Below are 18,732 nucleotides of genomic sequence, written 5' to 3' on the forward strand. Positions count from 1 at the left end.
ATTAATGCATGTATTATATGTATGTATTATATGCATGTATTAATGCATGTATTATATGCATGTATGTATTAATGCATGTATTATTTGCATGTATTAATGCATGTATTATATGCATGTATTAATGCATGTATTATATGCATGTATGTATTAATGCATGTATTATATGCATGTATTAATGCATGTATTATATGCATGTATGTATTAATGCATGTATTATTTGCATGTATTAATGCATGTATTATATGCATGTATTAATGCATGTATTATATGCATGTATGTATTAATGCATGTATTATATGCATGTATTAATGCATGTATTATATGCATGTATGTATTAATGCATGTATTATATGTATGTATTATATGCATGTATTAATGCATGTATTATATGCATGTATGTATTAATGCATGTATTATATGCATGTATGTATTTATGCATGTATGTATTATATGCATGAATTAATGCATGTATAATATGCATGTATGTATTATATGCATGTATTATATGCATGTATTAATGCATGTATTATATGCATGTATTATATGCATGTATTAATGCATGTATTATATGCATGTATGTATTATATGCATGTATTAATGCATGTATTATATGTATGTATTATATGCATGTATTAATGCATGTATTATATGCATGCATGTATTATATGCATGTATGTATTATATGCATGTATTATAAAATGCATAACTTTAGAAGTGTCTGCTAAATGCATACTGCACATGTAAATGCAATCCATAATAAGCTTGATGTGATCACATTAAACACTGTATTGCTATCTCTTATCTGTTTGTGCATTCTGTTTTTGCATTTGGAATAATCAAGATACCATTTTTAAATATAATGAAAAAACTATGCATTTAAGAAATGTGAAAATAAAACATATTCTTCTTTAAAACTTTTCACTGGGTTTCATCAGGATGCTGATAATTTACCATATGCAATACGCAGTATATTTTTATATACAGCTTGTTATTATTATCATTAATATTAGTTGTGATCGTTATCATACTTACGGTACAGCTAAAGATACCAATTTGCATTATATCAAAAAATAGCAATAATTGTAATTATCTAGCTAAAAATGTAATTTATAGTAGCAGCTGTTACTGTCAAGTGAACACGATGTTTGTGAGGGTTTTTTAGTTATAACCGCAACCTGCTTCAGAGCTACAGACCATAAAGAGTTGTGAAGTTGCATGGATGTAGAAATATGTTCAGTTGACATGACCACACAGGAAGTTCAAATACCCTCTCATTTAGACATTTTTACCCCACTGATGGTTAGGTTTAGGTTTGGGGGTTGGGTTACGGGTTACAGCTGATAAAATATACAGTACAAAATACACTATAACAGCCAGTACAGCTGAAACTTCAACTCACTTCATAACTTGCTTTTGGCGCCCCCCCTGTGGTGCCCCACAACACTTACCGCTTTGGCCACTGGGAGCAGTGTTATACATTTCGGTAAGCACAAACCGATTTCTGTTAAATAAAAGTCAACCTACTGTTTCCGATTTCAATGTGAATTCAGTTTTGTATAGTAGAACCACACTCTCTCTCTTTCATAGCGTTTGTCTGATGTAGGTGCTCAGTTGGTATAGCGGGTCGGCCACTAATCACAGGGTTGGCGGTTCGACTCCCGGCCCACACGACTCCACATGCCGAAGTGTCCTTGGGCAAGACACTGAACCCCAAGTTGCTCCCAATGGCAGGCTAGTGCCTTGCATGGCAGCTCTGTCGCCATTGGTGTGTGAGTGTGTGTGTAAATGGGTGAGTCACAGTGTAAAGCGCTTTGAATACCGTTAAAGTTAAAAAGGCGCTATATAAGTGCAGACCATTTACCATTTACGCCAGATGCCCTTCCTAATGCAACCCCCAGTGACTGGGGGACTCTCACTCACATACATACGGGGCAATTTAGAGTCTCCAATTCACTTAAGCTGCATGTTTTTGGACCGGAGCAAACCCACCCACGAGAACACGCAAACTCCACACAGAGAGTCCCTAGTTGAGTCGGGACTCGAACCCAGGACCTTTTTGCTGTGAGGCGACAGTGCTAACCACTGAGACACCATGCCACCAGGCTAGGAACCACACTCGTTATCTATATACTGAAGACAAAAAGTGTAAAGAGGAAGAGTAGTATTGTAGTGTGCCCCTTTTGGTGCCGCATGCCGGCAGGCTTTTCCCCGCCTCTCCAGAGCTGGGGATGGAGACGATGAGAGGGAAAGGGCAAGGTGGAGCGACAATGAGAGAGGAGAGAGTGAAAAAAACATGCTCGACGGTTCCCGGACACACCGTCGACTGGTCCTCGATCACTCTTCCACCCTCTGGCGGGCGACAGACGCTCATCCAGGGCGGACTGGAGCAAGTCCTCCGACCCCTGGCGGATGGAACGCCCCTCCGTGTTTTGTCGGCCGGTAGGGAGACCCTCCGCCCCTGGCAGCAGCTCCACCGCACCAAGTGGCCAGCAGTGAGCCCCTCCTCCCCTCGAGGAAGGCGGCCATTCCTCCGTGTCCAGGCAACCGGCAGCGACTCCTCCATCTCCCGGTGGACGGCCGCGGCTGCTCCTTTGGCCAGATGGCAGTGGTGAGGAATCCACGACAGTGCATCCCTCCTCCTTCCCGGGTTTTGGCACCAATATAACAAGGTTAAAATAGGAAAGGAGGAGGCGGGAAGCGGTGGTCAAAATTATATTTAATGAAACATAAAGACACACCACACAATTACACACACGGCAGCTGCGTGTGGTTCTCTCTCTCTCTCGAACTGCCGCATCCCGCTGCACTTATCCATCTCCTCGGTTTTTACTAGTTGAAATTCCCTTTTTGATATCAAGAACGGGTGTTTCCAAGAGTAATGACGGAATATAAAGAATTTGATTTCTATAGGCCTAATTCATATCCTGCATGTGATTAAATGTTGAAAGGGTTTGCCATAGTTAGCATGCTATTTTGAGCATTATCATTGCAAGAAAGATCAGAAAAGTGATGTTAGTTCTGAGAAAACCTGTAGCAAAATGTGTTTGTGTGACGCTCCTGTTCTGCCCGCTCCATACAGGACTCAAACCGACGTCTCTGGCATGGGAGGCGGGAGTGCTAACAAGAAGGCTAAAGGCTACAGTGTCTAGCATCAGTTGCTAGTGCACCTCTTGAGGTCAGGAGAGTGAGGTTTACACACATTGCAGAGCTATCTATCAGCTGACTCTCATTACATTTACCCCCTAAACCTCCTTCCCATCCGGGTCACGGCACCATTGTGATGCTCCTGTTCTACCCGCTCCACACAGGACTCGAAGTGGCATCTCCGGCATGGGAGGCGGGAGCGCTAACAAGAAGGCTAAAGGCTACAGTCTCTAGCATCAGTCACTAGCGCATGTCTTGAGGTCAGGAGAGTGAGGTTTATACACATTGCAGAGCTATCTATTAGCTTGCGACCATTACACTCATCCCCCCAAACCTCACTCCCATCCGGGTCACGGCACCATTGTGACTCTCCTGTTCTACCCGCTCCACACAGGACTCGAAGTGGCATCTCCGGCATGGGAGGCGGATGTGCTAACAAGGAGGCTAAAGGCTACAGCCCCTAGCGTCAGTCGCTAGTGCACCTCTTGAGGTCAGGAGAGTGAGGTTTATACACATTGCACCGCTATCTATCAGCTGACCACCCGTTACATTTGCAGATGACCTTGGCTTTGATATTTTCCATTAATACAATCAGCTGTTGGTATGTAAATTAAAAACCCATTTCTGAAGTCAGAAGCATACACACTTTGTGTTAATATGCAATTACTGATTCATTACAACACATGAATTACACTTATGCGAATCATTAAAGTATTGCTAATATTGTTTCTTACGCTTGCAACTTGATTTACACCTTTACAACTCTTACTCTGCGCATGCAAATCATTTAGGCACTATTTTACCTTCATAGAAACAAACTGACCTTGAGCGCGCGTGAAACACGATCACGTTTGAGGTTTGACCCAGACGGCTTTCCGTAGCGCCCACACGCCTTTAAGTGCATGCACACCAATCGAAATGCAAGAAATGTGTGTTTTGACCCAAGTGTCTGCCATCTTTGTGTCCCATGCATGCATCGCTCTTTCAAAGCTGCTGAGTGTGTCTGTTCAGACAGAGATGCGTGCATTTGACGTGTACAGAGCAGGACAGCACAAATGCATTTCATCATCGGGGTTGCACTCGCGCAGCACAACACAAAGAGCGAGCGCGAGCTGCTGTCGTCAACGGTGCATTTGTAATCAAGGTTAAGACACTGTGTCCGCCCGCGAACGGCTCGTAGACTCTGAGCAAAGATGGTGTAAACTGCAGAATGGATTTCCGCATGATAAACGAGCAGCAAGTGGAGGATATCACCATCGACTTCTTCTACAAGCCGCACACAATCACATTACTCACGTGCACCGTGCTCAGTCTGATGTACTTTGCGTTCACGCGGTGAGTATTGTGACGCAACAATGAGAATGTGCGACATTGGAATTGAAACAAAGAGTTGCAGTGACACCGTGTTATTGTAACAACAGATGACCCTTTTTGGGGAAAATATCAATGAATGTGTTTACTGCTTTAGTGCAATGTCATGACGCCCTGCTGTAAAGACCAGCTGAAACCAGCCTATGCTGGTCTACCGGCCTGACCAGATGAAAATTGCCCAAACTCCCTACAAACATTGCAACTGGGCGACTAGCCAACCCGCTTAGCCTAAAGCAGGGCTATGGGTGTCCAAAAGGGTCGTACACGTTTTAAAGACCCCATGAAATCAAATGGCGGTTAGTTATTGTCTGTTAGCTTTGAGGGTCATCTAAATGTTTGTTTTCTGTAAAAAGAAACTTTCTGTAAGAAACTTTTGAACTTTTATCAGGTATGCATGCAAAATATTTCTAATGCATTCATGTGTGTATACATATTTGTATCCAATCAATTGCTCTCTAGAATAAGGAAATGCCCCTCCCCCACTACAATGCAACAGTGCCCGCCCACTTTTTCAATGGTATTTTCCCATTCATTTTTTCCCATTGGGATTTTGTTAATCGCTTAATAAAAGAGTCGTAAGGCATGAACCAAACCAACCAGCTACAAGGTGAATCACAACATTATAAACTTTGATTAGATGCTAAAAGTATATTTAAAATCAAACAAAAAGACACGGGGGCAAGCAGGAAATTACTGGGCCCAGACCCACCCTGGCCCATCCTTGTCTACGCAACTGGGTGCAAGACTGTGTACTTATGCTGTGCACCATTCAAAGTCAAATGTGGAATTTTCCGACTTGATATAGTCGATTTAAGACCATTAAGGCATTGCCAGATGCTCAAAAATGATGCATAAGGAAGCAAAACCAAGTAGGTTAAGCTGCAGCCCGGAAATCTCCAAATTAGGGCCGGAATCTCCAAAAGAGGGCAGGGTAACTCCAGAAGGGTGTTGGGCCAACTCTAAAAGAGGGTGACTCTTCCATACATGTTTAGGTTAGGGGTTCTCTATATCTTTGCTGGAGGTTTGGAGCTCCCGCCCATTTTTGGAGCTTGATCTGTAGCTTTATCCTTCTGTGCAAAACGCCAACGCTCCCATTAGCTTAGCATAAGCTAAATAGTTGAATGTCAACAGAGACATTTCCTAGCTACCAAAGGTATACATTTGCTTATAAATGTTACAATGCTTGCATTTGTCCTACAGTCGTATGAGTGAGTGTCCAGGGCTGGACTGGGAAGAGAAATCGTCCCGGGACTTTACATGGCAATTTACATACTCGGTTCTCCCGATGGTCAATCCGCCCCTGATCGGACCCAAAGTGCGTCGGCCCACCGGGAAAAGGCCCGGTATGCCAGATTACCAGTCCAGCCCTGCGAGTATCATAAGAGAGTATAATTCACCATGTTTTGAAGATGCTTTAGAGATGTCTTATCATCACGTAATGTAGGAACTTTGTCTCATTGGTGGATAAAAGGTCATTGTTTACCATTTTCCGGAGTTCCGACATTTTACGACGCCACGCACATGCATCTCAGCAAAATCAGAGTTGAGGATTCCGCACCAGTTTCCAAGTTGGATGTCTGACTTTCAAGTGGCATTCCACTGCAACTATTCGGAAGTTGGAAATTCCGACATTCCGAGTTGAATGGAATGCAGCGTAAACAGCTTTTATTGAGGGAATCTCATGCATTTAGTCATTTATCATGTCAGACTGCATGCATTTAATGTTTCAGGCATCAATCCTCATGCAGCCACAAAATGTTTATAAAAATGTAATTGTGAAACTGTTTAAAGAGGAAGTCTGCCGGTGTGTCTGACATCATGTTTCCATTACAGAGATGACTTGAACCCTGATAATAACCTCTGGGTGGGACTGATCTTGGTCATCTCCTTCTTCCTGGTCATCAGTGTCCTCGCCTTCCCCAATGGTAACAGTTTTTTAAAGGGATACCTCACCCAAAATGATAGGTCTGTCATTATTTACCCAACCTTGTGTTGGTCCAATCCAGGGTGACCTCTGTGTTCTGTGGAACACTAAACGAGATCATCTCTATAACCTGTTTATCTCTTTTCAGGTCCGTTCACGAGGCCTCATCCAGCAATATGGCGAATCGTGTTTGGTGAGCGGGACGTGATCAGTTTTGTTCTCTTACTGCTGTTTTTGATGTCTGGCTGGGTGAAGTCAAGAACATTTCACCCCACCATCAAAAGAAAAAAAAAAAAATCATATTTTAAGCCAGTTGGATTGTGCAATTATGCATTGTGACATTATTTTCATGACTTGAGCGCAGTTTTACCTTTATATTGTGATTATTAACATTATATGTAATGGGTAAGGGATGGGCAAAGAGGAGGTGGGAACCGGCAGAACAGTCAATGTAAACTTTAATGACATAAACTTAACTGAAAACACACACAGCGGCCGCGTGTGTCTCTCTCTCTCTCTCGAACTGGGGTCTCCTGCTCCCCTTTATCTCCCTCTCCCGCTGATTAGTTGACTCTGTGCCAGCTGTGCACCCTCACGGCCAGGCCATACACTCTTCCTCGTCACACTCCTCCCCCACCCGATTCAAGCCGGGGCGCCATCCCCAGCCTGAATCACCCCCCCATCTCTGGAGGGGAGACGCTGCCGTTCCGCCAGCCGATGGTCCACCCCGCCTCCTGGGGACCTGGGAAGAGGGGAGAGGGAAAGAGCGAGTGGGAGAGACACAGATAGAACAACTTACTCGCCGGTCTCCGGACACAGAGTCGCCTGGTCCTTAGCCACTCCTCTGCCCTTTGGCAGACGACAGCCGCTCCTCCCCTGGCGGATGGAGCGAGTCTTTTATACCCTGGTAGATGGAACGGCTCCTCCCCATCCTGGCGGACGGCAGTGGTTCCTCTGACTCCCGGTGGCCGTTAGAGACTCCTCCGTTCCTTTGCGGACAGCCGTGGCTCCTCCCTTGTTGTGGACACCACGACAGCGCATCCCTCCTCCTTCCCGGGTTTTATAACATAAAACAAACATAAACACACACACAGCGGCTGCGTGTGTGTCTCTCTCTCTCTTGAACTGGCATCTCTGGCTCCCCTTTATCTCCCTATCCCACTGATTAGTTGACTCTGTGCCAGCTGTGCACCCTCACTGCCAGGCCACACCCTCTTCCTCGTCACACTGCTCCCCCACCCGATTCAAGCCGGGGCGGCATCCCCAGCATGAATCACCCCCCCATCTCTGGAGGGGAGACGCTGCCGTTCCGCCAGCCGATGGTCCACCCCGCCTTACTCGCCGGTCTCCGGACACGCAGTCGCCTGGTCCTTAGCCACTCCCCCGCCCTCTGGCAGACGACAGCTGCTCCTCCCCTGGCGGATGGCAGCGAGTCCGCTAAACCCTGGCAGATGGAACGGCTCCTCCCCTTCCTGGTGGACGGCAGTGGTTCCTCTGACTCCCGGCGGCCGGTAGAGACTAATCCGTTCCCTGGCGGACGGCTGTGGCTCCTCCCTTGGAGGACGGTAACGGCGAGGACTCCACGACAGCGCATCCCTCCTCTGTCCCGGGTTTTGGCACCAGTGTAACGGGGAACGGGATGGGCAAGGTCAACGTAAACTTTAATGCCATAAACTCAACTTAAAATAACATAAAACAAACATAAACACACACAAAGGGCCACGTGTGTGTTTCTCTCTCTCTTGAACTGGCATCTCTGGCTCCCGCTCATTAGGTGCCAGCCGTGCACCGTCACGGCCCGGCCACGCCCTCTTCCTTGTCACACCATATTAAGTACATGTAGTTACCTAATATTACTCGGTACTTTTTGGGTAAGTGCACTGAAAGTACACGTACTGTAAAATAAAGTGCAACCGAAACGCTTGTTTGGCATTTTGAAAGGCCCATAATATTTATAAAGATCTTACAAGTTTAATGATAGTGTCATTTTGTAACATTTATAAATTCAGCCGCAGATTGTGCGGATGTCATTGTTTATCTTCTTGTCTGTGCTCTTATCTAATCAGTTGGTTTAGCAGGTTAATGTGATTCTTTGTGTGGCAGGACTGAGCGTGATGTACTTCCTCTTCCTCGTCTTCATCATCTTCCTGAACTGGGAGCAGGTGAAAGCGCTCATGTACTGGCTTGATCCCAATCTGCGTTACGCCAAAAGAGAAGCTGACATCATGGTGAGTGAATTTGGTGTGACCACCTTTGCCTTTATAACAGCCCCAATTCTCCTAGTTACACCTGGACACAGATTTTCTTGGGTGTTGGCAGATCGGATGTTCCAAGCTTCTTGGAGAATTCATCACAGTTCTTCTGTCTATTTCGGCTGTCTGTCTCTTTATGTCAGGGTTTGGGAACCCCTCAAGTGGCTCTTTGTTAAAAATCAAGTGGCTCGCCGGGTCTCTCACCAACACATGATCGTTTAAAACTTTCTAGATATACTTTTCCAACAGAAGTATGGAGTGTGGGTGCGATTGCGAAGCTTGAAGTCAATGACACTGTTTTGGTTTCCCGAATTTTACAGCCTACTCCTGGTGAACAAGGTTTGGAATGAACACCTGCCAAACACTATATGTGCCTCTGACATTTGCTCAGTAATGTATATTAACAAAATGTGGCCAAATATATATACAGTACTCCAGGTAGGGAAGGAGGTATTGCCCCAAGTGAAGGAGTTCAAGTACCTCAGGGTCTTGTTCACGAGTGAGGGGACAATGGAGCGGGAGATTGGCCGGAGAATCGGGGCAGCGGGGGCGGTATTGCACTAATCGCACCGTTGTCACGAAAAGAGAGCTGAGCCGCAAGGCAAAGCTCTCGATCTACCGGTCCATTTTCGTTCCTACCCTCACCTATGGTCATGAAGGCTGGGCCATGACCGAAAGAACTAGGTCACGAGTACAAGCGGCCGAAATGGGCTTCCTCAGAAGGGTGGCGGGCTTCTCCCTTAGAGATGGGGTGAGGAGCTCAGTCATCCGTGAGGAGCTCGGAGTAGAGCTGCTGCTCCTTTGCGTCGAAAGGAGTCAGTTGAGGTGGTTTGGGCATCTGGTAAGGATGCCTCCTGGGCGCCTCCCTAGGGAGGTGTTTCAGGCACATCCAGCTGGGAGGAGGCCTCAGGGAAGACCCAGGATTAGGTGGAGAGATTACATCTCCACACTGGCCTGGGAACGCCTCAGGGTCCCCCAGTCAGAGCTGGTTAATGTGGCTCGGGATAGGGAAGTTTGGGGTCCCCTACTGGAGCAGCTGCCCCCGTGAGCCGACTTCGGATAAGCGGCTGAAGATGGATGGATGGATATATACAGTACTGAGCAAATGTCAGAGGCACTTAATATGTTTCACAAGAGCTTTTTTCTTAAGATGGTTATTTATATCTTCAGCTTTAGTGTGTCAATAGCAAATATAAACGTTACGCTCACAATCATTAATTTTACACATAGAAAAGATTAGAATAGAAGAACAGGGAGCCCTGAAACAGATGTCATGACCCCCACTGAACATCGTCCCAGTCTGGGATTACATGAAGAGACAGCTGAAATACACCGAAGAACTCTCCAAGAAGCTTGAAACATCCGATCGGCCAACAACCAAGAAAAACTGTGTCCAGGTGTAAGTTGGAGAATTGGGCTGTTTTAAAGGTAAAGGTGGTCACATTGAATACTGATGTAGCTTTTTTATGTTTACTGGCCTTTATATGACATTAAGTATAAATTAAAACTATTTTTTGCATTATTTTTGAAGACGTGCATCATCACTATGGAGCATTTTTCACCAGTGCCTAAAACTTTTGCACAGTTCTGTATTTATATATATATGTTTCTTTTTAAACTTGACTTGTTTTGCGCTCTCACTCTCACTCAGACATGTAAACAGATGTGTTAAGGGCTGTTCACACCAAATGTTTTGTGTTGTTCTGTGCTGTTTCTTATTTTGTGAACACTATATTTGATGTTACTGCTCGGGTCGTATTTTATTGAATATTTGAATACATCTTCGTATTTAATATGTGATATTTCATATTTTAGCAAGTTAAAGAAACTGTTAAAGTTGAGAACTAAATCGAATGGGCACCTCATATATCCGGCCGTGACCACAAAACGGCTAATAATGTTGCTAACGGCGATCTGGTGTTGTGATGTGTGACAGGAGTATGCAGTGAACTGTCACGTGATCACGTGGGAGCGAATCCTCAGCCACTTTGACATCTTCGCCTTCAGTCATTTCTGGGGTTGGGGAATGAAAGCGCTCCTCATCCGCAGCTACGGCCTCTGCTGGACCATCAGCATCACATGGGAGCTCACGGAGGTACAAAGCTAACCTAACTTAAGACTGGATTGTACTACATGACTTTAACACTGATTTTAGACGGGATTCTTAGAGTCGCCGCCTGTCGAGTAAGCAACCGCACGGTTCTTCGTTGGTGCAGATTTCAATGGTGGATGTGAGCTGCGCTCCTGTTTCTTTTAAGCATCTTTTAAGCATTAAATACTGTAATAATGTGGGTTAATGTTAGGCCTAATTAAAGTTGTTTTAAATGGATATATATGGTATAGAATAAATAAAACTGTTGTTAAGTTACTGCTTAAGTTTAACACTGTCCACGTACAGTAAATAACACGACGTGTTCAATATTCAAACATATTAACAGCCAATTATTGAGCCCTTTGGTGGCGGGATAGGGGGCCATTCATCCCGTTAGATCTTCAACGGTGATCTTGTTCATGTAAGGCAAGTGTCCCGCACAAGCTCTCAAAAGTGAAGCCAAAACGTCTCGATCGCCCCCCGGTGGCTGGTCCTAGTATAGGTCATAAACCCCGCCTCCCCATGTTATTCAACGGGACGTGAGACCAACTAAACAATTAAATTACACTTCACATATCTTTTTTCCAAAGATAGTTTCTGTCATTTACTGTCGTTTCTATCACGTTGATGTCATTTCAAGTGTTTGTTTTCAAAATAAGTTTGTTTTTAGTTATTTGATGCTATAAAAACGGTGCTGTGACATCATGATTGACAGCTGTGATTGACAGGTTCTCTGAGTGAAGTAGTCACTGAAGCACCAACTGAATTTTTTTCGGGATCTTCGGAGGACTGAGGAGATTGGAGCTTTAAATTTAATATCTAAATTTCTATAATTAATTATTTCACACCGTCATAAGTCAAAAGTGCAGGGGCGTGTGCTTGCGATTGATTCAGCGAGAGTGAGGGCGGGGCCTTGATTTCGCGGCTTTACTTCCAGCTCACTACTGTGCAGGTCTGGTCCCGAAATCGCAACTGCGCAGACTCAAGTCCCAAGATGTCAGCGCCATATCGGGACACTGGCGGCTTCAGTTCTCACCAATGGAAAAGAGCGAAGGGGCGTCGTCCATCTTTTTTTACAGTCTATGATGTAAGGTCATCTTTAGATAATTTTTGCGATTAATACACCTCCAAAACAAACGTAGAACATCGGGGCATTCAGACGGGTTAAAGCTTGCGCATTAGGATCAGTTGTCATTGCTGATAGGACGGAGGACTAATCTAAGCGTCTCTGATTGGCCGTTGCTCAACGGAGATGTCTGTGATTGGTTAGAATACTCAACGGCTGCAAAAACACGTTGTCAATAGAAACCATTGATGACTTAAATTGAACAATCATCAGTTTTCATGATAATATAATCGTGGCAGACGTAATCGCGATGAGTTTTTCCATTAAATGTGCAACTCTAACTGCTCTGTAAAATATCGGCAATACGGAGCCACGTGAATTTTTTTATATGCCAATTTTTACACAGCTAAGTGCGGTGAAGTTAGTTTTATATTTGACATTCGCAGCAATACCCATTAAACTCTCCGTGCACATCACATTTTCAAGCCAGACCAACTTGAATAGGTTTTCTATGCCGAGCCCAAAGCTTTTATATATATATATATATATATATATATATACATTTTATTAGCCATATATATCAATGAAAAAATTAAACCATTTGATATTATGACATCACAACAAATATGAGATGTTCTTAAAAATATCCCTTTCATGACACAAGACTCTGTTACATTCTATATGTTTTCAAATAAATATAGTATTCTAAATGTTTGTAATATTGTAACTCCATTAAACTCAATGACCGTTTGACCTGGAGACATGAAACCAACTGTAAAACACTCCGAATATCATTCTTCATATAGGACAAGACTTGTTATTGGGAGTAAATATTCAGTACTTTTTATACAGATATTTGTATCCCTATAAATCTATTAAACTCAATGACCGTCATGTCTCCAGGTCAAACGATCATTGAGTTACACGCCCCCTTTTGAGCACAAACCGTGGAAATGACCTGAACTGAAATGGTTGTATTTACGGGACCCTTTGGAGTTTGGACACAGTTGTGGTCTCTTTTGAAAGAAGACACTTTGGGCTTTATTTCACAAGTTTCAGAATTAATATATGTTGTTATTTACTAAAGTTAGAGAAGCTGAAGTTTATAGTAATGGAAATATTTTGTGTTGAACATGTTTTATAATCTAAAGAAACAATAATAAAAGTGTCAAGTCACCCCAGAAATACAATGTCCTCAAAGTCACGAGTCTAAAGAAGTTACGCTTCAAATATGAAGATGATCGAATAATAAATGAGTTCCTGCAGCTTTAAATCTCTGTAAAATCTCTGGAAGTGTTCAGAGTGAAATTAAGCTCCGCCTCTCAAGACGACACTAAATCTGACGGCACTGCTCGACTATTATGAATAAAACTACATCACATTTTTATAAATAGACTTTGGAGACGGCTGGTTTTGTTTATGAGACTCTAATATATCAGATCATAAACAGTTTTACAACATGAATGCTGCTCAGATTGCAGTTTGATGAAGAACGATGATGAAGGGTAATTCTTTCAGGAGAGATCTCATGTAAACAATGGAGAATATATCAATATTTCTCACATTTATCACTTTTATGGACAAAAAGTTCTATTGGATGTTTGTCAATGAACGCTTGTCATGGACGATTGACCCAAGTGTGTTGAACTGGATTCATCTGGCGATCGTGTTTTCATAATAAAAGTCCCGTTTTGATATCGCGTGTTTTCATAATAAAAGTCCCGTTTTGATATCGCATGTTTTCATAATAAAAGTCCCGGTTTGATATTGCATGTTTTCATAATAAAAGTCCTGTTTTGATATCGCATGTTTTCATAATAAAAGTCCCGTTTTGATATTGCATGGTTTCATAATAAAAGTCCCGTTTTGATATTGCATGTTTTCATAATAAAAGTCCCGTTTTGATATCGCATGTTTTCAGAATAAAAGTCCCGGTTTGATATCGCATGTTTTCATAATAAAAGTCCCGGTTTGATATTGGATATCAATGTTGTACCCTTTGACCTTTTGATGTATGTATGATGTATGTTAACATTAATTACATTTATAGACGGTAAATTATATATTAAATGTAAGCAGAGTGACGTCACCACCGCGTGTGGGCGATTGCGTATCAACAGGTTAATTGATATATATGGCTAATAAATGTGTATATATATATATATATATATATATATATATATATATATATAAAAGCTTTGTGCTCGGCATGGAAAACCTATTCATGCATGTCCAAGTTGGTCTGGTTTAATGGGAATTGTCACTAATGTCAAACAAATGTCAATGTCCGCTCAAAACATATGCAAATATGCGAAAAAACATTTTCATTATGAATCATGGATCACTTCCGTGTTCAGAAACAAGCAGATATTGACCAGGATTTCCCTTTGCAGTTGTTCTTCATGCATCTTCTTCCTAATTTCGCCGAGTGTTGGTGGGATCAAGTGATCCTGGATATTTTGTTATGCAACGGCGGGGGAATCTGGCTGGGAATGACCGTCTGCCGGTTCCTCGAGATGCGCACGTATCACTGGGCCAGTATCAAGTAAGAACAGAACTGAGCAGTGCTATCAAACTGGATTTTGAGATCATATTGCAGCAGTGGTGTTTACAGTTGTGTTTCTTCTTCAGAGCTATTCACAGCACCACTGGGAAGATCAAACGCGCCGCTTTGCAGTTCACTCCTGCCAGCTGGACGTACGTGCGCTGGTTTGATCCAAAGTCTTCTTTCCAGAGAGTCACTGGAGTCTATCTGTTCATGATCATCTGGCAGGTTAGTCAAACAGATTGACGTCGAACTAGAGCTGCACAGGGTTCCCATGCGTCCAGGAAAACCTAGAATTTTGCAATGTATTTTTCCAGTCATGGAAAAATGTCTAAATGTCCTGGAAAATATGAATATGACCATTTGACTGTGTTGCTAGCAAGGTTTCCGTTACAAGCACAAAAACATGGTAACGATCTGACTCGGAATAGGAGTCAAATACACAAATTTGTAGTTTATTCCCTGCTGGTGGTTAAGTGCGCTTACACCCTCATGATTGATTACAGCAGCAGCCAATCGTGTGCTTGGCAATCGTGGAGCAACCGAGGCAGATCTCTTGATTGTTACGGCTACGACCAATCGCGTGGAGGGAAAAGGACGGAAGAGCTATTCATGTGTACATGTGACTGATGTTTCTGTATGTTGAGGGGATGTCACATGACTTGTGTCAGTGCTGCTGAATACATTGAAGTCTATGAAGTGACGTGTCATCGCAACTTCGGCTCCAACATTTACATTTCTGCATTTGGCAGACGCTTTAGTGTAAGTGACTTACAGTGCACTTATTACAGGGACAATCCCCAGAGCAACCTGGAGTTAAGTGTCTTGCTCAAGGACACAATGGTGTGGTGGCTGTGGGGATCGAACCAGCAACCTTCTGATTACAAGTTCAGTGCTTTAGCCCACTATGCCACCGCCACCTCTCCAAAGTTTTGCCACACAAATGATGTCTTTGAGAGTACAAAGCTACATTTAAATATTTGAAAAGCATAAACTCTTGTCAGTGTGTAGGCAGCCTAATGTGGAGGACAAAGCGCCGCTTGGCGCTGGTGTTTAGCGGAGCTTTGACGCCTCGACTCGACTCATGTGAAATGCACTTTACAATGACGAAGGGACAACACTGAAACTCACAATTATTGTTATTAGGTGGTAGAGCGGGTCGGCCACTAATCACAGGGTTGGCGGTTCGATTCCCGGCCCACATGACTCCACATCCCGAAGTGTCCTTGGGCAATACACTGAACCCCAAGTTACTCCCAATGGCAGACTAGCACCTTGCATAGCAGCTCTGCCACCATTGGTGTGTGAATGTAGGTTAAAAAAGGCGCTATATAAGTGCAAACCATTTATCATGCTTAAACACTATAAAGTCTCTTGGCAGATTTCGGTCATGAACATTTCAAATGATTCAATGACTCGCTCATAGCACATTAGACTTTCATTTGTTGCCACATAGTGGCACCTCCAGAAGGGGTCACTAAACTAATCAATAACACTATGTAACACTATTTTTGTTCCTGGGTAGTAAGTGTTGCTTATGCATCAAACGTATCAAAAATGGCTATTATTACCCACAAATTGATGGTCTCCGACGTGGAGGCAACTGAGATTCGTCCTCCGCCACCCAGATTGAGGCGAGTCACTACGCCACCACGAGGACTTATGGTGCGTTCACATTCAACACTAAGTGAGCGTTTTGCACGCCGCGATTACATTCAAAGTCAATGCAAAGATGTGAATATACACAAATTCGCGCCGGGCGGCACAAATGAAGCGCATAACGTGTCTCCAACACGCAAAATCGCGTCATTCGCGTATTTGCGCGAGTTCAATTTTTTAAGTTTTTTTAGATATCCATCTTCGTGGTCGTGATTTAGTGGTTCTCGCTCTCAATGGGGCATGTGGTGAGTTGTGTGTGGAACATGGAGAGTAGCATGAGCCTCCACATGCTGTGAGTCTCCTTAGCAACCAAATTGGCTCGGTTGCTATGGAGGGTAGAGTCACATGGGGTAACCTCCTCGTGGTGGTGATTAGTGGTTCTCTCAATGGGGCTTGTGGTGAGTTGTGTGTGGATCGTGGAGAGTAGCATGAGTCTCCACATGCTGTGAGACTCCTTAGCAACCAAATTGGCTCGGTTGCTATGGAGGGTAGAGTCACATGGGGTAACCTCCTCGTGGTCATCATTAGTGGTTCTCTCAATGGGGCGTGTGGTGAGTTGTGTGTGGATCATGGAGAGTAGCATGAGTCTCCACATGCTGTGAGTCTCCTTAGCAACCAAATTGGCTCGGTTGCTATGGAGGGTAGAGTCACATGGGGTAACCTCCTCGTGGTCATCATTAGTGGTTCTCTCAATGGGGCGTGTGGTGAGTTGTGTGTGGATCATGGAGAGTAGCATGAGTCTCCACATGCTGTGAGTCTCCTTAGCAACCAAATTGGCTCGGTTGCTATGGAGGGTAGAGTCACATGGGGTAACCTCCTCGTGGTCATCATTAGTGGTTCTCTCAATGGGGCGTGTGGTGAGTTGTGTGTGGATCATGGAGAGTAGCATGAGTCTCCACATGCTGTGAGTCTCCTTAGCAACCAAATTGGCTCGGTTGCTAGGGAGGGTAGAGTCACATGGGGTAACCTCCTCGTGGTGGTGATTAGTGGTTCTCTCAATGGGGCGTGTGGTGAGTTGTGTGTGGATCATGGAGAGTAGCATGAGCCTCCACATGCTGTGAGTCTCCGCGGTGTCATGCACAACAAGTCACGTGATCAGATGCGCAGATTGACGGTCTCAGACGCGGAGGCAACTGAGACTCCTCCTCCGCCACCCGGATTGAGGTGAGTAACCGCGAGTAGTGGGAATTGTGCATTCCAAATTGGGAGAAATAATAACAATTTCATTTGTAAAAATGAATAAATGAATACAGAAAATAAATGTTTGATTATAAATGTTAAGTAGGTATATCCTAAGGATATACGCATTGACTAAGTCTTGTGTTTGTCTAATGAACGACGTAAATGGAAAAAAGTAAAAGCACACAATGAGTCGAGATGAGGCAGATTTTGCAGTTTGGGAAGGAAATTGGTACTTTAATTCAACCAAGTGGCATTCAACTGATCACAATGTATATTCAGGACATTACTGATGTAAAAAACATGCTAACTTGATCATTTGGTACTAGAAAATCACTTGCCATTATAAGCTATTTGGTTCATTAAATGAAGCTGAACATCGTTTTTGTGTTTGTTTTTGAGTTGCCACAGTGTGCAATAGACTGGCATGTCTTAAGGTCAATATGAGGTCAAAAATGGCAAAAAAGAAAGAGCTTGGGGGGGTTCTGGGTAACTCAGCGAGTATTAACGCTGGCCATCACACCTGGAGTCACGAGTTTGAATCCAGGGTGTGCTGAGTGACTCCAGTCAGGTCTCCTTAGCAACCAAATTGGCCCGGTTGCTAGGGAGAGTAGAGTCACATGGGGTAACCTCCTCGTGGTCGCTAGTGTTGTCTAAAGTACAGACTTAGCTACCAAGTCGATACTGAAATTTTAAAAATGTGGCGCTTTGAGCGCTGTTGAGCGGAATCGTAAACAACTCTGATTGGCCATTGTGTTCACGCGCTCATCGGATATGTCTGTGATTGGCTAAAATGATCAGCGCTTCAAAAACATGTTGTAAATATACATCAATGACGCTCTATACCGAGCGCTTGCACAGATTGGGAGCACTTGGGAGCGTTTGAAAGCAGGACCGGTCCACTGATAGACGGCTGCTTGTGCTTTCAAACGCTCCCACTCCCAAACACTTCCGTGTACTCTCAAACGCTCCCGTGCGTTGATCATTGTAGCCAATTACAGACATATCCGATGAGCACGTGAACACAATGGCCAATCAGAGGTGTTTATGATTGCGCTCCAAGCGACTTGGTACCAAAATAGGTACTTTTGACAACACTAGTGGTCAATAGCATGAAGCCTCCACACTCGCTATGTCTCCGTGGCAACGCGCTCAACAACAAGCCACGTGATAAGATGCGCAGATTGACGGAATCAGATGTGGAGGCAACTGAGGTTCGTCCTCCGACACCTGGACAAAAAAATTCATTGAATTCTACCCACTCAACACCAGTTTCATGTACAACAGTAAAGAGAAGACTCTTATGGGAAGAATTGCAAAGAAAAAGCCACTTTTGAAACAGAAAAACAAAAAGAAAAGGTTTGAGTGGGCAAAGAAACAGACATTGGACAACAGATAATTGGAAAAGAGTGTTACGGATCTTAACCCCATTGAGCTGTTGTGGGATTAGCTAGACTGTAGGTGTGTGAGAAGTGCCCGACAAGACCGCCACATCTATGG

General features: G+C 43.8%; 1 protein-coding gene across 1 annotated transcript in view; it reads left to right on the top strand.

Annotated features, from left to right (window-relative positions):
* The first annotated feature begins 4,106 nt into the window (after positions 1 to 4,106).
* Positions 4,107 to 18,732, top strand: part of LOC127657856 (phosphatidylserine synthase 1-like) — a 28,246-nt gene continuing 13,620 nt past the window's right edge. Inside the window, exons 1-7 of the mRNA XM_052146804.1 lie at positions 4,107 to 4,479; positions 6,349 to 6,440; positions 6,588 to 6,632; positions 8,543 to 8,667; positions 10,628 to 10,786; positions 14,243 to 14,394; positions 14,481 to 14,622. Of these exons, the coding sequence (XP_052002764.1) occupies positions 4,355 to 4,479; positions 6,349 to 6,440; positions 6,588 to 6,632; positions 8,543 to 8,667; positions 10,628 to 10,786; positions 14,243 to 14,394; positions 14,481 to 14,622 (840 nt within the window). The 5' untranslated portion in view covers positions 4,107 to 4,354. The remainder of the gene's footprint in view (positions 4,480 to 6,348; positions 6,441 to 6,587; positions 6,633 to 8,542; positions 8,668 to 10,627; positions 10,787 to 14,242; positions 14,395 to 14,480; positions 14,623 to 18,732) is intronic.

The sequence above is a fragment of the Xyrauchen texanus genome, chromosome 17 (genome assembly GCF_025860055.1).
Source record: "Xyrauchen texanus isolate HMW12.3.18 chromosome 17, RBS_HiC_50CHRs, whole genome shotgun sequence".
Classification (NCBI taxonomy): Eukaryota; Metazoa; Chordata; class Actinopteri; order Cypriniformes; family Catostomidae; genus Xyrauchen; species Xyrauchen texanus.